This window comes from Sinocyclocheilus anshuiensis, unplaced genomic scaffold (assembly GCF_001515605.1).
Source record: "Sinocyclocheilus anshuiensis isolate Anshui unplaced genomic scaffold, SAMN03320099.WGS_v1.1 scaffold1278, whole genome shotgun sequence".
Lineage (NCBI taxonomy): Eukaryota > Metazoa > Chordata > Actinopteri > Cypriniformes > Cyprinidae > Sinocyclocheilus > Sinocyclocheilus anshuiensis.
In genome coordinates this window covers 218,922-228,469 of record NW_015554153.1, presented here as the reverse complement: position 1 = coordinate 228,469, position 9,548 = coordinate 218,922, and the positions used below count along the sequence as shown (strand labels likewise).

General features: G+C 39.4%; 1 protein-coding gene and 1 pseudogene across 3 annotated transcripts; one reads left to right on the top strand and one right to left on the bottom strand.

Annotated features, from left to right (window-relative positions):
* Positions 1–1,224: 1,224 nt before the first annotated feature.
* Positions 1,225–6,142, bottom strand: ftcdnl1 (formiminotransferase cyclodeaminase N-terminal like 1). Of its 3 annotated transcripts, none has more exons than XM_016463423.1 (6): positions 5,923–6,142; positions 5,436–5,552; positions 5,195–5,290; positions 4,927–5,082; positions 4,466–4,654; positions 1,225–3,204 (listed from the first exon to the last, which is right to left on the bottom strand). In XM_016463423.1, exons 2-6 carry the CDS (start codon positions 5,548–5,550, stop codon positions 2,768–2,770), a joined length of 993 nt encoding a protein of 330 aa, XP_016318909.1. In that variant the 5' UTR covers positions 5,551–5,552; positions 5,923–6,142; the 3' UTR covers positions 1,225–2,767. The 3 variants fall into 3 exon arrangements, with proteins under 3 accessions (XP_016318909.1, XP_016318908.1, XP_016318910.1); XM_016463422.1 differs by having other exon boundaries at positions 5,942–6,142; XM_016463424.1 differs by having other exon boundaries at positions 5,967–6,142.
* A 184-nt stretch (positions 6,143–6,326) lies between these two features.
* Positions 6,327–9,520, top strand: LOC107670718 (UPF0565 protein C2orf69 homolog; annotated as a pseudogene).
* The last annotated feature ends 28 nt before the right edge of the window (positions 9,521–9,548 follow it).

Sequence of the window (9,548 nt, the reverse complement as noted above, 5' to 3'; positions counted from 1 at the left end):
AATCTTTAGCAGCTTGTGAAATTAGAGTTCCTGTTGCTGTCTGTACTTGCTAGCCCTGATATTCTTCCAATGCATTTTTGTAATAGTATGTGTAATCTAGTATGTGAGCAATAGGAAAGGGTTCCTCCCTTCCTCCCTCAAGCACTAAATCACCTAAATGTCCCAGATCTGACATCCGTAACTCTCCAAATGACATCATCAAGGGGTAGTCAAACTGCTCTGGCCTAATTACCCTTTGTATAATTATATACACCTATGAGCAGAACATCATGTGATGAATAAGTACGGTTAATGAACCCAAATTATGGCATTAAAAACTTTACATTCATACACAGAACTGCTTCAAATGCAGGAATTAAAAATATATCCATGTTACATGTTACCCATTAACATATAAGGCACTCTATATAATATAGTTACTCTAAGCATGACTGTGCTTGTCCTATTTGATCAAAACTTGATTATACCCAGAATGTGGGCTTTTTTCATCAACTTAAACTGACACAAAACATTAGATAAAAAGCATCATTACTCAGGCATTTCAGGCTTTTATAAAATAAGAGTTAATTAAAAGTTGAAATTCACATTGTAACCAAATGAATACTATTAATGGAGACCACTAAATGAAAATTCTGTCATCATTTACTTACCTTCATGTCATTCCATACCTGCATTACTTTCTTCTGTAGAACTCTAAAGGAGATATTTGGAAAAATGTCCCAGTGTTTTTGTCTACACAATTTAAGTTTATGGTTACCACTGTTCCTAAAATTATTTTTTTGTGTTCCACAGAAGGACAATAAGACAGATAGGCGTTGGAGTGACATGAGGGCGAGTAAATAATGAAAGATTTGTCATTTTTGGTTGAAATATACCTTTAAGCACTGTTTTTGTAAACAAGCAGGCAAGTTGTTGATGGCTCAATCAATGCCCTCTAATTAACCATTGATTAGTCTGCAATTTAGCACAGAGGTGAAAGCTTTTGGCTTGTTCACATGTGCACACGCTGCAGCTCTTTCCAGAACTCTCCAATGCCATTTGAGAGTGCTCCCTCAGCCAGTCTCTGGCACTCACGTGGGGTAAAGCCCACCAGGGCCGTACCCTTGATGGCCACACCATGGTGTCTAGCCAGTTCTGCTACTCGTGCTGTGATTAGTGAGGCTGGATTCAGGATCATTAGAAAATCACAGGTAGGTGAGTTTGATCAGGGTTGGAGCTAAACTCTGCAGCACATTGGCCCTCCAGGGCAAGATTTGAGGAACCCTGTTATGGGAAGCTATATCATTATCATATAAAACTGGTCACGGGCCACAGCAATCAAACTCCATGAAGTCAAAATTGTGGCTTCAGTAATGGTTTTGCAGCTGCTTAGTGTCCCATTTTTATTTTAATCTGTACCAAATGTGGATTGCCTGAATTCAGAGGAAGTGTATGTAATTAGTGTTTACTGTCCCCATGACTTTATTTTCTGTGCCATCTAGACCGTTTTTGATCTTTGACAACACTGGTGCAGCACAAGTGAAATGTTTACAGGTGAGAGAAAAAAACTGATGGAATCTTGTTTAAAGCACCACATCACGTTTAATTTGACCATCTTTGTGCATAAGACTGTCACTGTTTGACAGTATATTTCTCTTCCAGATGGAAGCATAACTATAAAGTCAGGAATCCCGTGCTTAGGTTTTATAATCTGCTCAGTCAAGCACAAACTTGTGTGAATGTTTTGAAAACATGTTTATCGGAATTCTTGTTCCTCTGAAAAATATCACTGAAGTCAATCTTTAGCAGCTTGTGAAATTAGAGTTCCTGTTGCTGTCTGTACTTGCTAGCCCTGATATTCTTCCAATGCATTTTTGTAATAGTATGTGTAATCTAGTATGTGAGCAATAGGAAAGGGTTCCTCCCTTCCTCCCTCAAGCACTAAATCACCTAAATGTCCCAGATCTGACATCCGTAACTCTCCAAATGACATCATCAAGGGGTAGTCAAACTGCTCTGGCCTAATTACCCTTTGTATAATTATATACACCTATGAGCAGAACATCATGTGATGAATAAGTACGGTTAATGAACCCAAATTATGGCATTAAAAACTTTACATTCATACACAGAACTGCTTCAAATGCAGGAATTAAAAATATATCCATGTTACATGTTACCCATTAACATATAAGGCACTCTATATAATATAGTTACTCTAAGCATGACTGTGCTTGTCCTATTTGATCAAAACTTGATTATACCCAGAATGTGGGCTTTTTTCATCAACTTAAACTGACACAAAACATTAGATAAAAAGCATCATTACTCAGGCATTTCAGGCTTTTATAAAATAAGAGTTAATTAAAAGTTGAAATTCACATTGTAACCAAATGAATACTATTAATGGAGACCACTAAATGAAAATTCTGTCATCATTTACTTACCTTCATGTCATTCCATACCTGCATTACTTTCTTCTGTAGAACTCTAAAGGAGATATTTGGAAAAATGTCCCAGTGTTTTTGTCTACACAATTTAAGTTTATGGTTACCACTGTTCCTAAAATTATTTTTTTGTGTTCCACAGAAGGACAATAAGACAGATAGGCGTTGGAGTGACATGAGGGCGAGTAAATAATGAAAGATTTGTCATTTTTGGTTGAAATATACCTTTAAGCACTGTTTTTGTAAACAAGCAGGCAAGTTGTTGATGGCTCAATCAATGCCCTCTAATTAACCATTGATTAGTCTGCAATTTAGCACAGAGGTGAAAGCTTTTGGCTTGTTCACATGTGCACACGCTGCAGCTCTTTCCAGAACTCTCCAATGCCATTTGAGAGTGCTCCCTCAGCCAGTCTCTGGCACTCACGTGGGGTAAAGCCCACCAGGGCCGTACCCTTGATGGCCACACCATGGTGTCTAGCCAGTTCTGCTACTCGTGCTGTGATTAGTGAGGCTGGAGCATGGCAGAAGTTTTGCCCTCCAATGGTAAAGCTTGGCCATTTTTCCTCACCATAAGATAAAGACGGAGGACCACCTTGAAAACTCTCTACATTACAAGCGATCTCCACAGCACCTGCATGTGGTAGAGCCATAACCTGAACTCCAGGGATACCGCTAGGACTGGATTCACGGATTGCTGAAGCCACAATTCGGCCCACGGCCAGATCCTGGGTATCGATGGTCACGTTACAATTCATGACATAGGGGCTGGCTCCAACACCTGCAGATTAGATAACTGTTATTTGTTTTATTTGAGGGTTCAAATAGTAATTCAAATAATTGAAACACTCTCTTAAAGGGATAGCTCACTCAAAAATGTCATCATTTACAACCCTCATGTCATGCCAAATCCAAAACCAAAAAACCCCAATAAGGTCAAAAAGGCCTGAATTAAACCTGTTAATCAAAAAAAGCTATCATATTTCTTTACAAAACACATATTGCAAACTATTTATGTATACCCAAATATAAAAAAATAGTCCAATCACTTGGAATTTAGCTATTAAATAGTATTATTTTGTTAAGCAGGTTTTTTTTAAGTTTTTACATTTTTTTTTAATAAATTATGCTGATAGTTGCAACAAAAGCATATACTATCCATTAAAAACTTGTCCCATTCTTGGAGAAAATACATTAGATTATTACTTCTGGAACCCAACTTTTGTGGTCTGTTCATTTATTGTGATGCAAAATCTACCTTGATGTTCCATTTATGTTCTATATTCCGGGGGGTGAACAAAGGCCTCCTGTAGCGAATCGATGTGTTTTTGTAAGAAAAATATCCATATTCAAAACGTAATAATCACTTTAATCTAGCTTGCACCAACAGTTGTACACGGCAGCAGCTCTGGGAGGATGACGTAAGATGTCGGCCTTGCGCATGCGCCGGTGAGTCTCGTGAAAGCCAACGTTTGTTTACAGGAGCAAAATTTCCTTACTTTAGCAAAGGAAAACCAGTCTCCTCTTGGCTTATATCGAAATCCTCCGACATTCTTCTTTACAAATCCTCGTTTGGAATTCTAATTCATGACCGTTGTTTTGTTTTGATCTCTCCCCTGCGCTTCCGCGTTCGTCACTTCTGAGCGGCGCAACGCCGACGTCCTACCTCATCCGCCTGGAGCTGCTTCCGTGTACAACAGTGAGCGCAAGCTAGATTAAATTGATTATTACATTTTAAATATGGTTATTTTTCTTACAAAAACGCATCGATTTGCTACAGGAGGCCTTTGTTCACCCCCCGGAACCGTGAGGCACTTTTTATTATGGATGGATGCACTTTATTTCACTTCTTTTGGATTGATGAACTGCAACACCCACTGACTGCCATTAAACAGCTTGGAAGATCAAGTCAATTTTTTATATAACTCCGACTGGATTCGTCTGAAAGAAGAAAGTCATATACACCTAGGATGCCTTGAGGGCGAGTAATTCATGGGCTAATTTTCATTTTTGGGTGAACTAACCCTTTAAAAAAAAGTTACCTGTAACACCATATTTCCTTGTGGGCTGTGGACCTACATCTGGCTGGATGGTTGACATATCCAAGACCTTTTTGAACCAGCCAATCTCCTTTCTCCTCTTAGCCAGACCTCGACACTGAGGAGAATCAGCCCAGCCAAACAAAAAGACACTGGTACCTGTGACTCGTTCCGTTAGAGCCGTGGCTAATGCTACACAAAGAAAGAAAACAGCAGTGCTTAAACTTTAAGGTTCATGTAATAAAAATTACTTGACATATTCACACTGACACAAATCTAAATTCTAAAAATAATAATAGGTCCCTATCAATAATGCAATGTTGACCCCAAAATAACTAATGTTTGTGCTGTTTTCTTCTATTTTATGTATACTTTAAAACTACATTGTAACTGTTTTTATACTTTGCAACCTGGAGATTCAGAAAATGCATTTAAATGTCTTGTTTGCATGCATGGCCACATACCCTGGGCCACTTTTCCACAATCCTCAAGGCTCACCTCCTCCCCCAGTGGATAGAGAGGCACCAGATCCACTGCACCCATGCATGGGTGGATGCCCTCATGGACATTCATGTCAATCAGAGAGCATGCGCGCTCACAAGCCGACAGTACAGCTTCCCCTAAAATGGACGACAATAAAGAATGGCCTCTTTTGTACAATTAGCTACAAAGCAATTGTTCTCGCAACTGGACATTTATTAAAACGTCTGGAAGGATGAGCAGGCAACTCACTTATTAGGTCAATGCTTGCAGCAATAGTGATGACAGAGCGGTTGTAGTCAACATCATTGAAGATGTTTAGCACTGTGATGCCTTCACGCTTTTTTCCTTATGAAGGACAGATCCAGACAGTTTTGACACAACTCAGTGCAATGACATGGAACAAAAATATTCCCAATGACTTCAAATATAGTTTAATAACCATTTTGAATTCATCTGAAAGTAATTAAAGGCACATTTTCTTCCGTCTCACCATGTGTGTCAGTGATGGCTGATCTAGCCACTGTCTCCACCAGGTCTCTTCTCCGAGCTTCTGAGATGTTCAGGAGACATGCAACCAGCCGTCGACCCAGAGCAGAGCAGGACATCCCTCAAGAAAGCAGAAATACTTTACACCTTTACTGGCCCACAGACCCCAAACCAGGTTCTCAGTCAACCCAGGGACGCTACATTTTCTGTAACACTTTATAACCTTACTTAACAACATTGACTAATGTTGTAACAGATAAAGTGGGGAATTTTTAAATTAGTTGACAGAAATGTCATGAGCATTTAAATTATATTTGTTTTATGAATCTTCACGACGAAATTAACTTTCATGTTTGAAGTGTTGTGTAAGTTGATAAACGCTGGACAACACTATATTGATCAGTTTCTGTCTAACAGTCCAAAGTTTAGCATGCTCGTAGCTACTACAAAGAGGCGGAGTAGATAATTAACAGATATTTTTCCTAACTGACTGACAAACAAACTTCGTACTTATTTTTCATGGACAATATGTTACTTGAAGGCGTTAAACTCCAGAACAGCTCATATGCTCTTGCTCGGTCCCAGCTGTTTCCGCTAGCAATGTCCGAATCTTCATGAACGAATCGTTCTATTGAGTCGAAACTGTTCAATAAATCAGTTGAATCGTTTCACAAAACCGGTCTGAACGGAAAAATATAAATAAATAAAACGCACTCAAACAAATCGGTTATGAATATAATTATATTTTAACGTGTTTAACAAAGAGATAATAAAATGAATTTAAGTATAATGTTTGGGTCCAAAGGGACTTTTTATTAGGGTTTTATTAACTGAAAAATGGCTGCAGCAAATTGACACATAAAGCATAATAAATAACTAATAAAGCAGTGCCTGCAGAACATTAGTGCCTGTAATATTTCTCGCCAGAATCAGGGACAGTATGGCGCATATTGTAAATCGCTGAATCCGTTTTTTAACCGATTCTTTGACGCGAATTGTTCAGAAGAACCGATCGAACCGACAAGAGTCAGGATTCCTGTCAAGATTCCGCCTCCTGAAGTTTAAAAAGAATATGACTTTTGGGACAGTAAATTAAATATAGTTGTGCCGCATTAATCACTACAGTGTTCTATTCAAGCAGTCAATCCAAATGCGTTATGTATCGGCGCTGCCGCTGTTGACGAACGCGGACTCCGCGCATGCGCATCGTTGTCACAGTTTGACGCTCCCGTAAATGCCACTCGGCGGCGTTTGATATGAACAAATTATACGCCATACATATGTCATTATCCTGAACCTTTCGGTTTATTCTACGCTTCAAATTTAACGGCTGAATGAGCACCGGATTAGTTCAGATCATGCAGCGTTATTCTTTGCTCTGGTTTTGCAGTGATGGTTTCAGTCTTAACGCTGCAGGTCGCGCAGTCGCCGCTACATAATCCTTTAGTTTATGGGAAGTATCCGATCAATTGTGGCTTGTTTATCGCTAGCTGCTATAGCGAGGAAGATGACCGCCGCGGCGGAGCTGTGCGGGTCCGGGACCTCTGCTGCTGCGCCCGCGCTGCGCCGCCTGACTTCAGTCCCCGGTTACGATCAAAACCGCGTAAATGATGTTCTGCTCCTAAGACCTGTCACGGAAACGCAGAGACGATGCGACAACGAAACAGAGGATCTGCAGCAAGGAAACGATCACGTAGTCTTCTTTCCTGGAGACATTCAGGTTGGTGCATGCATGTCATCAGTAGCACTGACTGCATGCCTTGCTTTAAATGGCCTTTTAATCAATAATGCCTTAGGAAAGAGCTCAACATAGTCAGGAATTAGATATTGTTTACACAGTTTTTGATTTGATCCAAAATATGCCTATTGCTAGTTTGTAAAAAAAAAAGACTGTACTAAACTGTGGACCCCCTGTAAAACACCTCTTTGATTATTCACTAAAGTCATTTGATACAGTTTAGCTTCTGTTGCGACTGGGTTGGATCTCTAAATGTAGTTTTTCATTAGACATTGAAAACAGGCCCACGACACATTCTGCAGAAGTCTGTTTAGTTATCGCACATATGCCAGGTTTCTGAGGATTTCTGAATTCCTCTAGACTTGGAGTGATGCTCATATTTTATTGTTCGCATATCACATGCACATTATTTTCCAAGTTTATATTCTGGTTAAGCCTTTATTTTGAGAAAAGAAAACGTAAAAAATGGTTGGTAATGTTTCTGAGGGGGAGAAAAAGGTATTTTATGCTTACCAAGACTGTATTTACAAAAAAAAATACAGTAATAACAGTAACATTGCAAAATATAATTACAATTTAAAATAATTGTTTTCTATTTTAATATATTTTAAAATCAGCCTGACGCTGCCCCATGGCAGTCCTGGAGTCTGGAGCGTGTCACCCTCACCCTGAGCCAACGCTTCCCTGGCTGCCATATCTGGGTCATCCGCGCATCCCGAATGTACCTACACAAGTTCAGCTGCTATCAGAACTTTGTAGAGAGCAACCTATTTGGAGCACCAGAACACTCTCCAGACTACGGAGCCGTTCGCCACCTGAGGGCACTCCTGGGTCACAGCATGCAGCGGGCTGGCCTCCCAAACCCTTTACCCCCTCTTAGTGGTACATCCACCCCTGGCCCCCTGCCTGCAGGTTTCACCCTCACCATAGTGGGCTTCAGTAAAGGATGCGTTGTTCTCAATCAGATAGTGTATGAGCTGGCTGGAGTGCGAGCAGATCCAGAACTGAGGCTGTTTCTGGACAGCGTTTCAGATATGTACTGGCTGGATGGAGGACACCCTGGTGGCAGTGAGACGTGGGTGACCGATAAGTGTGCTCTGGGTGAGCTGGCCTCCAGTGGGGTGGCTATCCATGCCCATGTCACTCCATATGAGGTATGCGACCCAATGAGGGTGTGGGTTGGGCGAGAGCACCGCCACTTTATAAAGACTCTGGAGGATCTGGGCGCTTGTCTTAGCCAGAAACTGCACTTTGAGGATGAGCCGGCATCCATCGAGAATCACTTCCGGGTGATTCAGGAATTCTGACTGTTCTCGATCTGTGCTTTCACAAGTCTTAACATGGAATGTATTCTTTTCAGAGCAGACAGCTTTGTATTGCACTGATATATCAGTTAGTCAAGAGCTTTGGGTTTCCAGGCTTTGAAAGAATAACTATGCTGCCTACAAAACACTCATAAAATCCAAGAGAAGACTGAAGCTTAATGACCAACCTTGTAAAACTTTTAGCTGCCTGACATTAAGCCTTATTCGTTGCCTGTTGCATCTAACTACATCAGCTCTGTCTGATATAGTATGATATTTCTTTTACATAGTCTGTTTGGAATGCAGATATGCTTGTAAAATCATCACCTCCCTTATATTCATTTGGCTCTCATTTCCCACAGCATAGAAAAAAACAAGAGAAATCTGAAAGTGCTTATTAATAATACATTTAATTTATGTAGTTAAATTAAAAAGCATGGATTTTTGTTCAAGTATGTATCCGTTATTACGTATGGATACTCTTGAATGAAAAAAAAAACGTATTTCCTTTAGGAGTCCTGCTTAAGCATATAGTCTTACGTCTGTGGATTTATCAGATGTTCATGTTCTATATTTGGTGTTTATTTTATTTGATAATCAAATAAAAAAATCTAAGGATCTTCCATTAGAATCAAATGTACAGAATATATTTTTGGTTAGATGGAAAAAAAAACTAATTTAAAATATTTTATTTACTGACTTGTAGTGAAATGTTTTATTGACTGCTTGATGGTTAGCATCTAAAACGATTCCAGTATTGAATCTCCGAAGACTAGGTGGCGCACTTTATTTGGATTGTTCTCTTGAATACATTGTATTACATGAACGTTGATTTTGCAATATCCTCAATGTAATGCGATGAATGTACTTCCTGCTTCATAGTCATTCCAGGCTGATGTAATTCGATAAAAATTTTGAAATGTTTGAGTGATCTGTTTAATTAGAAGTAATAATTGTATATATTTTTAAATATTAATTTAAATAATGCAATTCAAGTTGACATGAGATTAAGGAAAAGGTACAACATCAAATGCACACACACACACACACACATATATATATATATATATATACT

What these genes read in the sequence shown, in the direction of transcription:
- ftcdnl1 (XM_016463423.1), bottom strand. Translation starts at nt 5,550, where the DNA reads ATGTCCTGCTCTGCTCTGGGTCGACGGCTGGTTGCATGTCTCCTGAAC. An exon ending in AGCCATCACTGACACACATG is followed by an intron (nt 5,291 to 5,435) that starts GTGAGACGGAAG and finishes GTCCTTCATAAG; the next exon opens with GAAAAAAGCGTGAAGGCATC. An exon ending in TTGTGGAAAAGTGGCCCAGG is followed by an intron (nt 4,655 to 4,926) that starts GTATGTGGCCAT and finishes TTCTTTGTGTAG; the next exon opens with CATTAGCCACGGCTCTAACG.